A 20,482-nucleotide genomic window follows, 5' to 3' on the forward strand; every position below is an offset into this window, starting at 1 on the left:
AGACAAAGGTTTCAATTATTTGTTAATTACTATATATATCTCTATCCTATCGTGTATTTCTAGCAGAGATTTAACATCTGTGAGAACACCAAATTATTTTGGGTATATATTATTAAACACATTCAAATGAAATAGAAACTTTTTTTTTGAGAAGTGATAGCCTCCCCATTACCCTTTCTTTATTCTTTGGCAGAATATGTAAAATAATTATAATTTCTTTTGCGTGCTTTCAGGAGATTTAATTAATACAAATTTCTTTAATGTTGATTTCTGTTTTTGATTTAAAGTATCTAAGCGGTTATTAATTTTGCTATGCAGTAAGGCTGAATTCAGGTTTGTGTTGCACGATAGCATGAGAAAATAATCTTAAAAATACATGAAAATTTATAAAAAACATTATAAATAACACAAACAGCTATCATAAAAACAATCTAAATCATGAGTACAATACCATTAACTACTTACTGTAATTATTGTAATAACTGACCTTTGGAAAATATGTAACAAGAAAATCATAAATGATGCTAATATTAAGGGAAGGTCTCTCATCCAGTAAGATGGCTTCCACATAATCGACAAAATAACTGCTATTTGTTAGCATTGTTATGTATTTTCTATCGACATTCTGAAATGAAATAAAATTATTTGATCGAAAATCTATGAAAAATGAAAGATAGGAATAAGAATCAAATTTAAAGTACATTACATTCACATAATAAAAATAATATATTTTTTGTTATAATTTATTAAACAACTTTATTAGTTTTCAAAATGCAGTTTAAAATTAAAAATAAGCTATTTCCAATATATAAGGAGTAGCTGAAATATAATAAACAACAGTTTATAACTCTCAAATGAAAGGAGTTAGCAAGTGAAACAAACATGACACACATCGTCAAGGTGTTTTAATGTCTCTATGTGTCGTGTACAATTTATAATCAATTTGGCTTCCAGGTAGTCAATCATGTACACGTTTGGAATTCCAGAAGTGTCAAGAGAATTCTTTTGCAGGTGATTGTATTTTGATTTTTTACGGTTGCAGCAAACCATAGTGCCAGTATTCCTGTTCTGCCATATTTCTTCTGAGCTATAATAATGCACCTGAGTTTTGTCTCCCATCACAATATTGAAAAGGAAGTCATCTCCCTCATCATGATAATGTTTCAGAAGCTGTTTGTTAGGTGATGGAACTGCTGACTGAACAGTTCCATCACCATGACCGGGCTATTAGGCGATGATGAATGCCACTAACTTTCACTTTTCTGCTGTTAAAAATTTAATCATGAACATTGTTTGAGGTGCATTGACATACCAGGCAAACTCGACTCCATAACGACTGCAACTAATAGAAAAGCGAGAGGGCATAGGTTAACAAGTTTTTAGAATGTTAGCGACAGGGAAATGAAACTACAAGACAGCAGCACCAATCGATTTGTGACAATTTATTTTCTTGTTCCAGTGTCCATTACATTTTACCCTCTAATAATGCTTAAAACAAACAATTGTAAATGATTTGACATGAGAGATGTCATCCCTCTAAAAGTGGCAGTCATTCTCAAAAATAACAAGCATCCATATCAGGTTAATAAGAAAAGTGAGGGCTTCCGATTGTCATTCAAAGTGAAGTGGTTTCCCATTGCCATTCTTCATATAACTGGATTACTGCAGTACATCAGCATAATAAACTCATTGAGATAAAGGTGATATTCAGCCCTATAAGTGACAATTTCACTATCAACTACAGGGAGGATTATATAATCATATGACGATAAGATACTTTTCTATTCTCATGATGGATGAGAAACAAATGCTGTAGACCGTAAAAATGCCAAGCCTGAATGAGAGTTGGATCTGGAATCATCCACCAAAAGCACAGATGTTAAGTTATTTATTAAATGAAAATAGTGGATAACAACACTATTTTTACATATCTATATGCAATTTGTTAAAAATTATTCTTCCTTACTTCACAGACAGAATTTTTGTATATATTTTTAAACCCTAGAAGAGTGAAAATAATAATTTTACTAAACAAAAGCGATTGAAATTATTTAAAATACTACGTTTACAGAGCAAAACAACAATCAGGAAACTGCTGTTCATTCACATAAATACCTCTATTAGCAAAAATCCAGGTTTTATAAAGATTTCAGAATTATGCTGAAGTCAGTGGTGTAGCTAGGTTCTTGGAGGCCTCATTGCAGAATGTGCAAATGGGGCCCCTAACTGCAATTGCCAAACGTGAATTAAGGAGTTTTAAATCTAATTTATATATGCATTTATTATACATTAAATTTAACAATACATAAACAATTACGCATGCGTAATACTTGGTTTAACAAATGTGAAGAACAATGGCATCACATAATGAGTGAGATATTGTCCGATTAACTTTTTATTTGTCTGAAACATTAGGTACTCGCTTATCATTACAATAAGATCAACAGGATCAGAACAGGTATTATTTAGGACTTAGGTTCAACAAAACTAAAATATTAATAGGCTTTTCAAAATAAAAATAGCTTGGTCTTACATGGATAAATTAAGTGGAATTTTTATAAAATTAAACAACTTAAATTCAAAAAATTGAATAACTTAAATACTATTTAGATATGTCAGTAATACGCATTATGTAGTAAATGTAAAATTCTTTTAAAAAGATCAATGTAAAGTAATAAAAACCAAGACTAAGATTTATAAAACTTAAGTCCAACTTTTCTTGATAACAGGGAAATAAACTATTTATTCAACAGTGAAAAAAAGATTAATTAAAGTTGAAGATTTCCTTTCTTGATTTCATATCAGCAGAGATACCAATGACTTTTGTCAATGTTAATCTTTCACGCCCTTTCATTTTCTGCTGACAATAGAGCCAAACCGCATAGTCGCAGAACTTCTAAGGTAATTTATGATCGGCTTTAATTTAGAAAATGATCTTTCAGTTTTAGCCATTCTTAAAGGAACATCAGGAAGGCTAGACGTAAAAAAACTATGGGTATGCATAGTTTGCATCACGGTTGGACAAGTAGCCCAGCTGATTGCCAAGCGCATAAACATACAGATGACAACACAACAGATGTGATGCGAATCCCCCTCTCACACAACCTTTGTTGCGCCAGTATATTCTTTGTTCCTTTGCAATAATTCTTTCACATGCAATTGCAACAATAAGAAATAACCTTAATTAAATACTTTGTAGAGTGTAATGTGTTATAGAAGTTTTTTACTACGGGATACCTTCAAAATCTTTTTGAACAGGAATCCCAACTTTATTGGGGGGGGGGGGGCTATTCGAGGCCCTGATGTGGTGTATCACTTCCACTAGCCTGGCTAAGTCCCTACCTGAAGTTAAAAAAATAAACCTAAAAGCTTTAATGTAATTAACAATTTTACAAAATTTGTAATTGTAATAACAGAAAAAAGGGAATGTTTTGTCTTACTTTTTTTAACAAAAAACAACTGAAATTGTATGTCTTTATCAAAAAATGTAACATTAGCATTTTAATGACCAATCAAACTTTAACAATGATAGATTTCAATGATCTAAACATATTCAGAATCACAAGAGAGCATAGGTTTTAATCCCTGTAAAAACGTTTTACAACAATATCCAAATAAACTCATGGGCTCTTGATATTCATTCAGTACTTCTTATATTGTGATTCTCATTCGATTATAATGTGACATCGACTGTGAAATTGTAAAATAAAAAAAATATGAAATACAAAACAATAAAAGCATAAAATATTATAAATTATTTCAGTTTTCAAGAATGTGAATACTAATTAATAATATTTATAGAAACCAAACATAACAGTCTGAGTCAGACTGACAAATATCTTGTGATCTAAAAACGATTTAAAATTATACTTAATAAACTTGACTTGCCAGTCTGGCACAATAGTTTGTAATTGTTTATAATACAGTCAAGTATCTCCACTTGCCATATAATTCTGGAGGTGGATGAGATTTTTCCCTAACCAGCCTGAGCTTGTTTTGTTTGAGTGGCTCTTCAATATCTGGAGAGTAAAAAAAAAAAATTGTTTCGAGTAATATTTGAGCTAATACGTAAAATTACATCTACATAGACAACCGGGTAATATTTAAAAATCTTTTGTCATTCTGATAACATAAATATTTTAAGTGAAAATTTATAAAATTTACTTTCAAAAATACAGTGAAAAAAATAATACGCATTTTAACATTTCAGAGGAGCTATAACTCAAACTTATAGCAGTCTAATATAGCTTCTCAGTATTCCTTTTCTTATTTTCATTAATACGTAGGTTTCTCATCTTTTAGTTTCATGCAAATAATTCAGTTTTCTTTTATACAGAAATGTTTTTATAGCCCAACACATATTTAAAATAAAACAACTAAAATGAAGTAAACTTAAAAAAAAAGAATAATTATTAATACTTTCTTATTAATTCTTTAAATTTCAACCTTATGAAGTCGCTACCGAATTAGTTCAGTTTCTAAAAAAACTAAATTAAAAGAACTGAGAATTGAAAAACTTCTATTTTTTAAATTTTATCTGCCCTTGTATGGGCAGTACACAATCCTGAAATGAAAACTTTTAGAGTTTGACTTTACTTCTTTGCTATGCGCTTTGAAGAGGTGACTCTCCAATTTTGTCTTATACAGTAGTTATGTAAAAGGTTCAATCTGGAGCTGAGATGCCGATCGGGTAAAACAGAATCTGTTGATCGCTGTTATTATAAACTAAAAAAATAAAATTAAACGACTACAATTTAATGTTTTAATCGCCATAATACACGCGTAAAAGTGATGACTGTAAAGTAGGTACTGACCTGAGCATGATGGATATCCAACCAAAGTTTTGGGAAAAATGTAAGGTGAAGAGGAACACCTTCAAAGCCAACCATTGCACTGAGATTCACCAAGGCTTCTGTCATACAATCATTGTTGATTGCCAATCTGCACATTACATCAATGAAACTGTGATAGGGTGTGTAGAATATAATCAACGCCTGGTCATAATCTGGATCCACTCCCTGCAAAAAGGACATTACATTAATAACCTAATTAAATTACTAACAAATACTACTAATATGTTTTAGTACTATTACAATATTTTTAGTAATTTATTATTTTCTGTTACTAATATAATTAATTAAATTACATTAATAACACAAATCAAATCAGTGTCATGAGAGATAGTTAGATTAGAAGAGAATTATTTATTAACTAAATAATACATTAATGCTTAAGTTAAGTATTTAAACAATTTAATGAAAAGTAAAATTTAAACACCAATACTCAAGCTAAAAAGTAATAAAATAGGTAATAACGACTTTTAAAAATAACATTTTTATTAATATTTAATTCATAATTTTTAATATAGAGCTACAAGGATAAGTCAATTATTATCTGCAATTTAGTTAAATTTTTGTTTATATTGGTAGTACTGTCGTGTTGCGAAGATGACGCATGCGTGGTTTAATTGTTGTTATGTCTGTGCAGGTTTGATGCGGCTAGGTTAGTTCCATTACGCTGCCCTGCTGTTAACCATGGCTGCTTTGCTTTCTGTTTGCACCAAAGAAGAGCAACGTTCAGCGATCCGTTTTTTGTAGTCGGAAGGTGTATCAGGGGCCGAAATTCACCGAAGACTTTTGGTACAGTACAGGAACAGTGTGTTGCTGCAACGGAGTGTCTACAAATGGATTGAAAAATTCAAAAACGGTCGCACAAGTGTTACATACGACGAAGGAGCTGGACGACTGTTTACCGCCACAAATGAGGAAAACATTCAGCATTCACGCGACATGGTTTTCTTAGACAGACAAGTAACTATTGATGAAGCGGCACATCGTCTGCAAATTAGTCACAGTTCTGCCTACGAAATCATCCACAGCAGTTTGGTTTCATAAAGTCTGTGCAAGACAGGTCCCAAAACAACTTACACAATTGCATAAACAAATGCACTTGAACATCTGCCAAAAACATTTAGATCATTATGGTAACGAATCTTCTTAGACAGAATCATCACCGGTGACGAAACACGGATCCATCATTACAAGCCGGAGAGTAAACGGCAGAGTACGGAATGGAAACGTCCAAATTCGCCCTGCAAAAAAAAGTTCAAGAGTCAACAATGAACAGGAAAACTGACTACGGTTTTTTGGGACTCACAAAGCCCAGTACTGGAACATTATGAAGAAAGGGGCATGACAATAAACAATGCCCGTTACAGTGAGATGCTTACTGCCAAACTAAAGCCTGCAATTTAAAGCAAATGCTGAGGACTGCTGTCGAAAGGTGTTGTGTTGTTGCACGACAATGTTCGTCCACATACTGCTGCCCACATGGCTGAAACGCTCCAGAAACTCAACTTTGACGTACCGGCTTGTCCTCCGTATAGTCCTGATCTTGCCCCCTTCTGACTACCATTTGTCTGGTCCACTCAAAGAGGCATTAAGGGGCTGTTGATTTACCTTGGATGAAACGGTGAAAGAAGCGGTGCATTCCTAAATCGCAGCTCAACTGAAAACCTTCTTTTATGAGGGCATCAGGAAGCTTCTGCAACGATAGACCAAGTGCGTTGAAATGCAACGGGATTATATTGAAAAATGATGTGCATGTAAGTTTTCTATTTGTATGGCAATAAAATTTATTACTACATTGCGGATAATAATCGACTTACCCTCGTAAATTTAACATTCAAAGTGTAGAAAGAATCAAGTGTGAAAAAGCTGTTCGATTCCATTTTAACTTTAGAAAACTTTTAGTGATTCTATGGAAGACAACAGACTATTTTAACATCAATAGTAGCATGAAATGGTACAAGTATTCTCTTCATTTTTTAAATTTATTTTTTAACATTTTTATAATATGTTTAAATCTACAATGACCTTTCAACAGAAATACAATGAATATAATGTTCAGTTGGAGATAAAGCCCTGAGGCTTGTTTTTTAATTTTTAATTCATGTTCACTATGATTTAAGTTATCCCAGAAAGTTACACTAGAAGTAAAAGATTGAAACTCTGCAGAGAAAACCGTTTTTAATATGGATTAGGTTAATATATTTTTTAAGAAATTGAACTCAAAAATAACTTTGCTGATTCTAAACAATTATTGGATGTGATTTTTTTTCATTTTATATTAGAGATACCTAGAAATTTGATAAACAGAAAAATTTCACTACATATCTACAGTGGGCTCATTCACTGCCAAAAGTCAATGCAGACAAGTTTGATGATATTTAAGTATTTCAAGATATTTCACAAAAAAGTAGAGAAAACAGAACAAAAATTTAAAACAAATTTTGTCTTGTTACATTATAATACACACACAGCATAAGGAAGAAATAACTCTCAAGAGTTGTCATTTAGAATGAACAGCTCCTAACTTTTGTGACCTTTCATTATTTGGCTCTTCGTCAATTAATGGAAGTTTTAACTAAGATTGTCATCTGTGTATGACATATATTGCTAACATTTTGGAGATCCAAAACTTGAGTTTGGGAACTTACGACTTTTGAGAGTTCGAAATCTCAAAGATAAAATATGAACCGAGTGTTGAATTTCAGGCACCAGCTCTAACATGAAGTACAAGTATAATTATTGTACAGAGTGAACACAAGTTATTCAACAGATTTTAGGGGTTAATAAAAAATGTACAAAGCAATATAGTGCACGTAAACTTTTTTCTAAATATTACTGTAGAAACCAATGTTACTGATGACCTTGAATGAACACGGCCCATGATGTAACAATAGGGAGATCATCAGTTGAGCAATGGCTACGGTACAGGAGAAACCAATGTATGAACTATGGTTTTAAGAAAGCGGATCTGTTATTACTGTTCTTTTCTGAGAATACGACCATGATCCTCCTAATAAAAATTTATTAAACATCTGTATCTGCAGTCTTAAGGTTTACAGGGAAGATAATACATGAAAAAAGATGCTGGCAGACCTACCCATCTCCGAGGAAATTGTGGATCGAGTGAGAGAAACTTTTCCGAGAAGCCCGGGTAAATTTACTCAACATGTGAATTTAAAACAAGGGATACCACAATCAACAATCATGAAGGTTCTACACATGCACCTAAAATTTCATACATATAACATTTAGTTGGTGAATGCAATTGAAGATGAGGATAAACCATGCTGTTATAATTAAGCCTTTAAAATTTTTGATAGTGAACATATATAATGCGTTTTTAGAAAAATTATTCTTCTCTGAAGAAGCTATCTTTCATGTTTCTGGCCACACTAATGATATAACTGTCAGATTTGAGGTTGTGAGAATCCTTATGTCGTCTGTTAAACACAACATGACAACTCAAAAATTAATGTTTAGTGTGTGTTGATAACTTATAAAGTTATCGAACCGTTCTTCTTTGCGGTACCAACAATTATTAGTATTAGTTACCTAGACATGTTACATGAGTTTGCTGAAACACAAACTGAACAATGGCAATGCATTGTTTATTTCTAACAAGATGGTGCACCGTCAGACTGGGATTTAGATGTTAGGGACTACCTACATGAACAATTCCTTCGACATTGGAATGATTGTAATGGACTGATTCCCTGGCCACCTCAATCCCCTGACATTATGCCAATTAATTTTTTATTTTGAAGGTTTATCAAAACAAAAACAAGGTGTACACAATAAAGGTTGTCAACATCAACGAACTAAAAAGAATTGAAGATGTAATAATGGAATAACTCAATATTTTTCATAATGTGTGGCGTGAAATTGAATATCATTTAGACATTTTAAATGTCACAAAAGGTGGTCATGTGGAACTTTGATATTATTTTTTTATTACCTAAAATGCAGTGAATAATTTACGATCAATCATATCGTACATTATAAAACCGTATACATTTAATAAACCAAATTTAACTTTTTTGTTGAATTTTTTAGGTAATTTAATCGGCAGATGATTAAAATATTAATTTTAATAAAAATTCCAATCAGAAATAATTAAAATGCTGTATTAATTCAAGCTGTATATGCAGTACAATTTTTCAGACAACTGAAGTAATTGAAAATGCTGCCACTTGCTTAAATAATTATTGATAATCAAATTAACTGTAAAAGATGTTTTATTTCATACAGTGATAAACAAAATTATTGTTAACGTATGATATAAGAACTGAATGACATTAAAATGTAATCTGAAGTCACAATTTTTCATCTTTCATTTAAAAAAAATTAAAGCAGGGTTTCTACCGAATTTTTATTTTCGATTTTTGTGAATTTTTCAAACCAATTAAGTAAAAATTTCCTGACTCTCATGTTATTCCATTGCCGTTTACTTCACAAAATATATAGATATTTTATTTTTTTGCAGCCACAGCCATCCCCACAACTGCCCAACTCACTCTTTTTTTTTTTTTATTACTTATGATTACATTCATTTTTAAAGTTTATTCTTTAATGATTTTTTACAATATACATTTAAAATTAGGCTATTTTTTTGGGATAAATTGTTTTTGTAAATTACACTGCAGAGTACAAAATAAAAACTATAATAATTAATAAGTTTCTTGCATAAAAATGAAAATCATAGTAACTAAAACTAACACAGATAAGAAATAAAAACTAACTAAAGCAATTTTTTTAAATAATTGGCTCACACCTAAGATCACTAAAACTTTTTCACAAAAACTAGCCTACATTATTTTGCAAAGCAAACAAAAACAATATTTAATAACTCAGTTTGGGTAAAACTGTTAAGAAACATATATTTCAATTTAACAGAAAATATATCTATGACCACAAGTTAAAGTAAAACTAAAATCACTGTGACTTAAAGTAATACAGATAAGAAAACTAGAATAGAATACCTTATTCTGCACAGAAAACAAATCACCTTGCATGAATAATTCAGGCCTCTCTTAAATGTTATTAACATTTACTTGAAAAATATTTGGTCATTATTATTCAAAAATATTTGTGGAATGATGTCAATGAATGGCACAAAGCCATGATTAATGACATAAGAGCATTTACTAGCTCCAAGCTGAAATTTTGACGCTATTTAACTACCAGGAAACATAATTTTAAAAGTTACACCCAATACATTCACCTGAACTTAAGGATAACTAATTTTGTACAACATTGAGAACCTGCATAATCTTTCCCTTAAAAACATCATCTTTATAACAAAAAGAAATAATTGTGTTATCATTTTTATAAATCAAGTTGAGGATTCAAATATATCATTTACTGCTGAAATGATATTACTCTAACCAGAAGATTGGCAAAGAACACTGATATATCACAACTGTTGATCAAATTTGTAGTCTGCTGAGTTGAAGTACCACTGGGAGAAAAAAAAATGTTCAGAGAAGGCTGGGAATTCCTTATCTTAATTATTTCATTACGTTTCTTTCCTTTACTTTGTGAAGTCACTGTCGGCTCATATTGCCCAGTCCAAATTGTTTTTTTATACGCATCACAAAAAGCTTGATACACATCTCTACCGACTGAATTCTGGATATAAGTTTATATCTAACCGCTGGTCATTAAACAGAGTCTTTTTAGATGCCATTAAAAAGCAATTAATTACTTAAAATACAAAAAAAAATTTATGGAGGTTAGAGAGAAATTCCAAGAAAACCGTTAACAACCTTTAAATATTTCAACGGTAACTTTTCATTAAAATTTCAGCAGTGAAAAAATTAACTGCGACGATTATAAAATAAGATTTAATACAATCATTAGCTAATTCCTCCTTTAATATAAAAGAATAATTAGGGAATGCTAGTATGAACAAGTCATCTTAATGGCTGCTTGATGCACATAGTTGCAATGTGCTGGGAGATGGGGTGGCCACTTTCTGATGCTGGGAAAGTATATCAAATATATTTTGGCATTACTTAAAAAAATACTCATTAATAACATAATCTTAATTTGGTAACAAAAATGCAATTCTCTGAAATTTTTTGCAATTTTTCCTGACTTTGTCTGGTTTTTCTAAAAATTCCTGACTTTTCCTGCCTGTGGAAACCATGATAAGTTAAATGTTTTTATAAAATAGAAAAAAAATATATATATATCTATATATACATATATATACTCTCGTATATATATTTTGTAAATTATACTGTTAGTTAATTTTATGAATTTGTATTTTAGTTAAAACATTTTTAATCATTGTTAAGCACTTATAAATGTAAAAGAAATGTAAATATTTGTTAATAACATAATCATACTCTTTTAACGAAGTGCCCATAAACAAGTTTGATACATCCATGCACAAACTGATTTGTTATGTTCATACTTTTTGTGGTATTTTTTAATTTATTTTAAAGTGGTAATTACATTGAATTGAAATTCAGATAGGTAATTGTGTTTGAAAAATAAAATTTCATAATCTTGTAAGTGTAAAAATACTGTTACAAATTTCATTTATATCAGTGGTAAGTTACTTACCACATATTTATATTAGTAGGGATATAAAATGTGCACAATCAAATAAAAAAACATTAACGATTATGGTTTGGCTAAAAAATATGTGACAAAACAAAGACATGGGTCTTACTCCATTCAGTCTGTATTAGAGGATGATGAAAAGGCAGATTAAAGGAAAACCATTTGGTTCCTGTAGTATGGTGAGCCAAAATATCAAAATACTGGCTGCTATTTTTGTACAACCAACATATCTGAAACTTCGGTGAAATCTAAGCATACAATATTATACCGACATTCCCATTGTGCAATTCCAAGATTCCAGAAACATTTAGACTGAGTCACAAGGAAATGAGTATTATAAAAAAAAGACAATAATGATAGAGACATTAAGGTATAATCCAATGAACTGCATTTTATAGTTATCTAAAAATTATGCTAAACTTTTAAAATCAAGATTTCAAGGTTCAAAAGTACTTCAAACAGATATAAAATTTCATGTTCTGTAACCATCAGAGATATTTCTCAGAAAAAAAATCTGATTTTTGTAGGGAAAGAAATAACTTTTTTATTATGATTTGGATAAGCTCGTAAACCTAAAGAGTGATTGTTTTTACAGATTTATCGAAGTATAGTTTCAAAGTGATTCTGCTTTTTAACAGTAACAGACGACATTCCTGGGGTATTCCATTTTAATTCAACAAATTTTCAAATGTTTTTTGCATCACTATTCTTGATTTTGATGATATTTGTCACACAACTACCCCATTGTAATGGCCAAAAAATACTTTTTTATATTTAAAAAAAAAATTTTCTATGGTAATAGACTATTTTCTAAGTCGCCAACAGGTAAAAACAGCCATTTTCGTAACTTTTTCCATGGGCTGTAGCATTCTTATTTTACGCTGTACAGAGGGTCAAAAACAGCTTTTTGGAAACAGTAAAGATGGAACTTCATCTGATTGTATTCAAAATTCACTTTGTTACATAACCAAATCTTGTAATGCTTACTGAAGTTATGTTTACAAATTGTTTTTTTTCAAATTTTGGCCCAAAATAAATAATGAAGGGCTTAGGGTAACAGGTCTATTTTTTATCTTTTAATTCTTAGATACTATTAGTACTTATACAAAAAATTAGACTGTTACTGAGGGTCCTTCAAAAAGGACCCTTTAAAAAATGGGCACCAAATCGTAAGATTTTGAAAATTTCTCATTTTTTGGGCCCAAAAGCCACGTGAGATAGGTGGAAAAAATATGAAATTTTTAAAGCAGTAAGTACTCTTTATGATGCACTTTAAACCATATAAAATTCATTTCGTTACTCAAAAGAGTTAGTAATGAAGCCATCAAAACCGCTAAAAACACTGTTTCTTCTAACTGTTAACAATGTGTCCAAAAAATTCACTGCTTGTATTTTTTCAGATAATAATGTAAGCCTACTATACAAAATATTTTTATGTCTATAACGAAATAGCTTATATTCTAGATAGTTTGCTACTTAAAGTACGATTCATAAACACAAACTCATATTTAAACACAAAAGTGAATAGACATGCATGGACATGAATGTTTGCGTATTCCTGAATGTAAACATTGTAAAAGACTCAGTTACTGTTTTGATTTCAATGTGATATGTTGCATTGTTATTAGTATTAATGCTGTGGTTAGATAATGTACACTTATTTATAAAGTACTTTTATTAGCAGTGAACTTCCCTTTTATGTGATATCTTTTAATTTTAATTTTATTAATTAGAGAAATTTTTACTTTTGCTGTAGAGAAACTAGGATAAGACAAAGTGAGGTGCAATTGGTAGTTTTGTATTGTTATTGCAAGAACCCTTGCATTTTATAAAAAACAGATTATGGAGTGTTCAACTGACATTTACACTGAAACAGTGTCACAATAGATCTTCAATATTGCACAATATTTTAGAGTTTACTGAACAGCAAATAGACTGACATCTTTTAGAAATGGATGCACTGAAACAAAAAATATCTGTACTTTTCATAAAACTGAATATTTAGATAAATATTTTCATACTAATGGAAAAAGTTGCTCTGACCCATTTAGTTGTCACACTAAACCGGTTAAGAAATCTCTTCGAAAAATATCTTTGACAATTTCAACAAGAAATCCAAATTTAAAATTAATTCCAGGCAGAGCACTGTGTACAAAATGCTTAAACAAAATATAAAAACCACAAGATGATACAGAAAGCGAACTGGAATGTCAAGATATATTTGATCCTTAAAGTGTTATAGTCAAGTTCGTGAATAAAGCTTGTTCAGCACTTGACATTTCTCCTGTTAAGGTTCAAAAATTATCGAGCAGCGCAAAGGAACCAATTTAAAAAAATAAAGTTACAAAAACAGCCGAGTCAGTTACCAGTAAATTAAACGATTCCTTTGATTTAAATATTTCTACAGAAGAAACCAGTTTAGTAACACGAAATTATGCTGATTTAGGTAGGGATATGAAGATTTAATCATTATAATAAACAATAAAATGAAAACAGTTACATCAACCCAGGAAAAGGTTAATATTTTAAGTTTATTACCAAGCAGCTGGAGCATTCAAAATGTGTTTAGTGTTAATCAGTATTTAGCCCATCAATCCAAACAATTAAATACAACAAGTGGAGTTTTGCCACAAATCTGCAAAAAGAAACCCACTCGCGTAATTGATGAAAATGTTATTAAATGTGTCCAAGATTTTTACCAGAATGATGAGCACAGCTGAATGATGCCAGGTAAGAAGGATTGTGTCTCTGTATAACATACTGATGGGAAGAAAATTAATATTCAAAAAAGGCTTATCTTATGTAACTTAAAAGAATTGTACACAACCTTCAAAGAAAAATATATTTTAAAAATTAGCTGATTCAAGACCTAAATTTTGTGTTCTGGCTGGTGGGTCAGGTACTCATTCTGTTTGTGTGTGTGTCTCCCACCAAAATGTAAACTCATGTTATCTGCTCTAAAAAAGAAATTTGATTATAAAATTTTCCTTTCAACCATGGTATGCGATATAGAAAATGAAACGTGCATGCTGTCAGTGAAAAATGTCCAGGCACTAATGAAGTGCTCAGATTACTGCAAGAGAACTGGGATGATTTTGATTCTGAAATTACCTTCAAACAATGGATTTCTGTGGACCGTTGTGAACTAACTACTCAAATCCTTTCATTTCAAGAGTACTTAGATAAACTTTCTCAAAATTTAAATAATCTAAAAAAGCATCATTTTGTTGCAAAGAAACAGGCTAATTTCATCAAGATTAAAAAGGAAAACTTGTTGGAGGGTAAATGTATTGTAATGTGAGGCTTCTCTAAAAATTTTCCTTTTGCGATACAGGATGAAGTTCATTATATTCTGGTCATAAACTAATGCCGCAGTACAAAACCAAAAAAATTTCATAAATTTGTGCTACCATCAAGAAGATTTTAAAATCACATCTGAACGGCATTTTTTGCCTGGAAAAGGACCATTGGTGAAACTGTAAAAAGGACCGTTAGCCTTCAAAGGACAGTCAACAATCAAATTGTTACACCTTCTGAAATATAAAATTACTGAAAAGACAATATTAAAAATATAACATTTATTTTCTGTTCTAATAAAAATGTTCAAGAAACTGAATGATAACTGTTCTCGTTATCAGGTAACCACAACAGTCCCAGAAATAAGAGCTTTTCACAGTTATGTTCCAACAAGTCAGCCAGCCAACAATGTTAAATGATGAATATTTATAACGTGTTTGTATATCCTTTGAATGATTACCTTGAAAGTCAATAAGAACCTTTACCTCAGCAGACCGGAATTGTTATAGTTGTGTTTACAAAGCCAGAAAGAAATTAAAATTACATCTGTACTATATTAACATTGTGCAGGAACTGCAAGTACCTAATCGCAGAAAAAAATTCATATGGATCTCTGATAAAATTATTTTAGCGATAAGGCACGGTTTCATCTGCTAGTAAACAGCCAAAACAACCAATACTGGAGTGCACAGAACACTAAAATATCCAGAAATCTATATTGCATTTAGGAAAGATCAAAGTTGGTGCATGATTTCTCAAAAGAGAATAGCAGGTCTAATATATTTCATGGAAACAGTAACATCTGAATGCTACCAGCAGATTACAATTTACTTCATAGCACTGCTAGAAAAAGATGACTACAATTACTGGTTGCAGTAATATGATGCAACAACCTATACAGCAAATAACACAATGTTCTTCATGTATAAATCCTGTGGTCTATGAACCTAGGCAGCCAGAATTATCTTCCATTGATGTTTTTCTTTGGGGTTATTTAAAGGAAAAAGTGTCCAGTAGTAATCCTTGCACCACTGATCGGCTCAAACAGATCATTGAAGTTAAAATATTCCGTATCAGCGCTGCAACCATTAAAAAAGCGGCTGCTAACATGAAGAAATGTATTGATGACTGAATAGATGCAAATGACAAACGAAGGCACTTTGAACATTTATTATAATAAAATTGTTACATATGATTTTTTTCCAATTTGGATTGTGTAACTTTGTACTTGCACTGTAATATTAAAGAAATATGAGAGGGACATTCTGCAGCTTAAGGCTCTAATTTTTATAAATTATTGCCATATAATGTCAAGACTGTTCTACTTTCAGACTACGCAAATTCCTTGATCATAGAATATTATTTTTTAACACATGAAAATTTATAACATTATAAAATAAAGTGATTGTTAGTTAATTAAAGTGATTTGATCGTTATTGTGTGGTTTTCAGCTTATAAGATTTTAATAAATGTGACAAAATCAAATTATTCGTATTTTAAAATTAGAAATTTAATTATTCGTCTATCTTTTAATGTAGATATGAAGAACAATACACAATGTTTTTGTGAATTAATATGTTAGTTTTTCATGCCGATCCCAAATCATTAGTTTAAATAAAGGAAAATATATTGCCAGAATTAAAATATACATATATGTTTTGTAAAGTTCAAAGATGAGACAAAAAAATGAGATGTGAAAGAGTAAGGGCTGAGGTCAGTGCAGCTGGTAATTTCTCCCCCAACCGATTTGGGTTCGTGAGGGGGGATCGACTACAGATGCTGTGAGGCATGTTCTAGAATGGGCCAGGGATTGTGCCAGTGGAACAAAGATGATGAGGAATATTCCCCTGATTCTGCTTTTGGATGTCAGGGGAGTTTTCAACTCCTTACTGTGGCTGGTGGTAATTGATGCGCTCTGAAGAAAAGGTATCGGCGAGTATCTGGTTGCCATGATAAATAATTATTTGCACTATCATTGTATGACCATCCTGATGGTAGAAGGGTAGGAGGGCTTTAAGGTGTATGAGGGACGTTCTGTAAGTCTGTCCTGGGTCCACTTTTGTGAAACCTCTCATACAAGAGCCTGCTTGAACTTGAGTTACAGGGAGATGTGTATATCACTGCATATGCTGATGACGGTGCTGATGATATGCTAGTCTCAAATGGCACAGAAGATGAGGTAGAAAAGGTAGCTGCTACACATGCGATAGAACGAGTAAGTGCTTGGTTCACTGAAAGAAAAATGAGTCTTGCTTCACGTAAGACTGCATGTCTGGTAATGACAGGACGCAGGAAGCTCTCAGACAGAGATTGAGGTCAATGGAATCAGGGTGCGTTAAGTACCTTGGCGTGTGCCTTGAAAGAAGCGGACACTTCAATGTTCACTTGAATGAAAGCATTAAGAAAGCCGAGGGCTTTATGAGCAATCTACTCAAAGTTACGGGAACCAGACAGGGCCCTCGGCCTAAGATCAGACGAATAATCCTCTCTGTAGTACTCTTCGTGGTGTTACAAGCAATACCTGCCTGAGCAGATGCTCTCTGTATCAAGAGTAACAAAAATAAACTAACATCCTTGTTGAGGCGGGCTGCCATAAGACTGTTTCAGCTTATCGTACAGTTTCTGCCAGGGCAATCAAAGTCACTGCTGGATTTATGCTGATCAAGCTTATGGTCATTCAGCTGAAAAAAACACATGAAGGAATGCCCAAAGCAGAAGCATTTCAGTTAGCTATGGAAGAGTGGTTGGTGGAGTGGGATGGGGCTCCCACACATTTGTTGGCCTGGACAAGGAGGCTTATTCCAGAGGTGAGGCCGTAAAAGAAATCCTGAGAACTAAAGAAGACGAATACAGGATTTGGGGTTAGAAACACAATCGATGAGTATATGCTCGACAGGCAAGAAGATCTAACAAGAAAACCTAGGATAAGACCTGTAAGCAGGACAGAGATGAAGAAAAGGACCTGTGAGCAGGGAGGTGTTGGACAGCCCTCTGCAGAGCTGTCGTTTGCCCCACGCTTGTGTTGTGTGGGTGGGCGATGGGACACGGGAATCTGGATGTCCTGAGCTCGAAGGCACCTCCTAGGACTGTGTAATGCTTAACTGTGGGTCCAGCCCCAGGAGAGTTAGTAGTATTTCTAATACAAATCAGTATTAGAATTAAATTTCAATTAAATAACAGTAAAAAAAGAAATTATTATCATTGGAAGTAGTGAAAGTAATCTAGTAAAAAGTAATTTTACAAAATATTACAAATTTTCGTCTATTTTTTTAAGCAGTGATTTTATTAAAAGTATTATTTTTCTGGATGAAAAATAAAAACAGAGCACTTATAATTTAAAAATTTATTTAAAAATGACTATGTACAATAAAGTGGTAAATAATAATAAATAAATTAACTTTTATAAAGTGTACAAAAATTTTTAACATGTGAACATCACATTACTGAAGACAAGAAGCAGCCAAATTAAAAAGAATAGGTTTTGACACTAGAATGTGCAACATTATACATGTAAAAATGACTCCAGATCTTCCAGATAAAACAAAAAGGTGCTACTAACACTCCACTCATCAATACCCAAGGCAGGATGGTAAATAAATTTCAATTATGTACATATATTTCTAACTTGGAAGTTGTCAATCTTGAATGCGCTAACGAGAAGTCATATAAGGTCTCATACTATTATCCTCACCAAAATCACAGCGCAGATTCTGATACTCTTCCTCATTTCAGACTGATAGTTAATGTTGGATCACTAAACCTGTTTTTAAAATCAGCTGAGACAAAACTACATTTTCTAATGAAGGAAATTAATATTATACTGTCACTAAAAACAAAATATGAACCTGTTCATATTCAACTGACAAAATGAATATAAAAAAAATTCTTTGACGCCAAATCAAATTTAATCTCAATCACTCATTAACCCTTTGAAGCAATTGACGATTTTTTTTCAGGTTCAGTTTTATGCTAAAAAGACCAACTGGCAATTTTTTGTCAATTTCATTTTATGAAATAAAAACTGATGTTTGTAGTGATCACACATTTGGTTGTCATGGTAGACATGGCAGTCCGCATGATAGAGGTTATGTTTGTTATTGTTTAAAGTTGCACGTAACATCGCAATTAATATTCAGATGGTACACAAAAATAATTATTATTCTGAACTTAACGACCGTCTATGTTTTCAGTTTTAGAGAACAATTAATTGTGTAATACGTAAATGTTTTTTGTTTGTTATTGTTTTGAGTTGGCCGTGGAATCATAGTTTACTCAAAGTGAAAAGGAATGCTTTATTTTACTTATTTTTTTAGTTCCTTGTACAAAGTAAAGGAAGCATTGTGATTACAAAAAATTTCAGTTTTCAGATTTCAATGGAAATATCAATTTTGACCATTCCTGATTCCATTTTGACTAGTTTTCGGCATAACATCTGTACATACATACATACATATCTCACATAACACAAAAATAATTAGCCGCAGGATGTTGAAATTTTGGATTTACGACTGTGGTAACATCTAGTTGTGCATCTCCATCTTTGATTGCAATCAACTGAACCAAAAGTTTTCAAAAAATCCCAAACTCCAATTTTTTTTGGATTTTGGACTTTTTCTTAACTGTAATAATAAGCCCTCATTGAGAGCTTTTCGATGATATATCATAAGTGGTATTTATTTTCATTGGTTCCAGAGTTATAGCCAAATGAAATTTTAATTAATGAAATATTTGGACCTTAGAAGAGGAAGGCACACCGATTTGAATCAGACTTCATCTTTTTTTAATTTAAATATATTGATTTATTAATAATTATTTATTAACCTCTGATTGCAAAAAAATGTTTACAATAAATAATAATTCAATAATTAAAAAAATATCAGAAGTTATTAATGAAATAAAATTTTAAGTACTTTTCATTAAAAAAAAAAAAAAACGTATACATGTAATTTAATAGGCGTAAAGGAAGTTATGTGGTACCCACATCAATTTTTTTTTTTTTTAGAAACTGTACTTATTGATGTGTTGCATCGTACATAGATGAGCTGAAAACATTGTGCATTTATAATTTTTTTTTTAGTTGTTTCTGATATTCAGATAGTAATGTTTCATCTTACTTACTGTTTTGTTTTCTTTTTCCTAGCAATATTTATTAGTGAGCTGCTATAATACTGCAAATGTGTGTTATTTCAAACACCGAGTGAAATTGATCGGGAACTTAGTAATGTTAGTAATATTTGTGTACACAGTTGTAAAAAACTTAATTTTACAAATTTGATTAAAATTTAACAATTTCTATCCAAAAATCACTAAATTTTAAGGTTTAACACAAAACAGCACAGCAATCCTAAAAATCATGATTCCCATACTAAAATCTTTCTTGATTTTGAGTTAACTTCGCTTCAAACTCATTTTTCTGGTTTTTTATTTCTTTTTTTGGGTTCATTAATCCTTAGAAAAAGTTTCAAATAAGGTATGATCATAAAACACATTTCCAGTTGATTGTGCATAAGTTTTTCTAAAAAAAACACAAAAAAACAGCCAAAAGATATTGGTAATACAAAATTTTATAATTTTTTTAGCACAAGCTTACAAATAGTCAAACTGTATAGTTTTTTTTTAATAAATAATCAATAATATAAGCACGCAATATATTTTTAACCATTTCAAAAAAAGGTCTGATCCTCAAAGGGGTAAAACATTTCATGTATAACTAGTTTGTAAAGATTCAAAAATAGAAAAGAAATAACATTTTTTGCATTCATATC

At 31.3% G+C, this 20,482-nt stretch overlaps 1 protein-coding gene across 2 annotated transcripts in view; it reads right to left on the minus strand.

The window, feature by feature from the left end:
* puf (ubiquitinyl hydrolase 1 puf) overlaps positions 1 to 20,482 on the minus strand; it is a 405,361-nt gene that overhangs the window by 14,552 nt on the left and 370,327 nt on the right. For both annotated transcript variants that reach the window (XM_075367624.1, XM_075367623.1), the window contains exons 50-51: positions 4,815 to 5,018; positions 488 to 625 (exon numbers count right to left, since the gene is read on the minus strand). In XM_075367624.1, the coding sequence (XP_075223739.1) occupies positions 488 to 625; positions 4,815 to 5,018 (342 nt within the window). The remainder of the gene's footprint in view (positions 1 to 487; positions 626 to 4,814; positions 5,019 to 20,482) is intronic.

Source organism: Lycorma delicatula, chromosome 5 (assembly GCF_047948215.1).
Source record: "Lycorma delicatula isolate Av1 chromosome 5, ASM4794821v1, whole genome shotgun sequence".
In the NCBI taxonomy this organism is placed as follows: domain Eukaryota; kingdom Metazoa; phylum Arthropoda; class Insecta; order Hemiptera; family Fulgoridae; genus Lycorma; species Lycorma delicatula.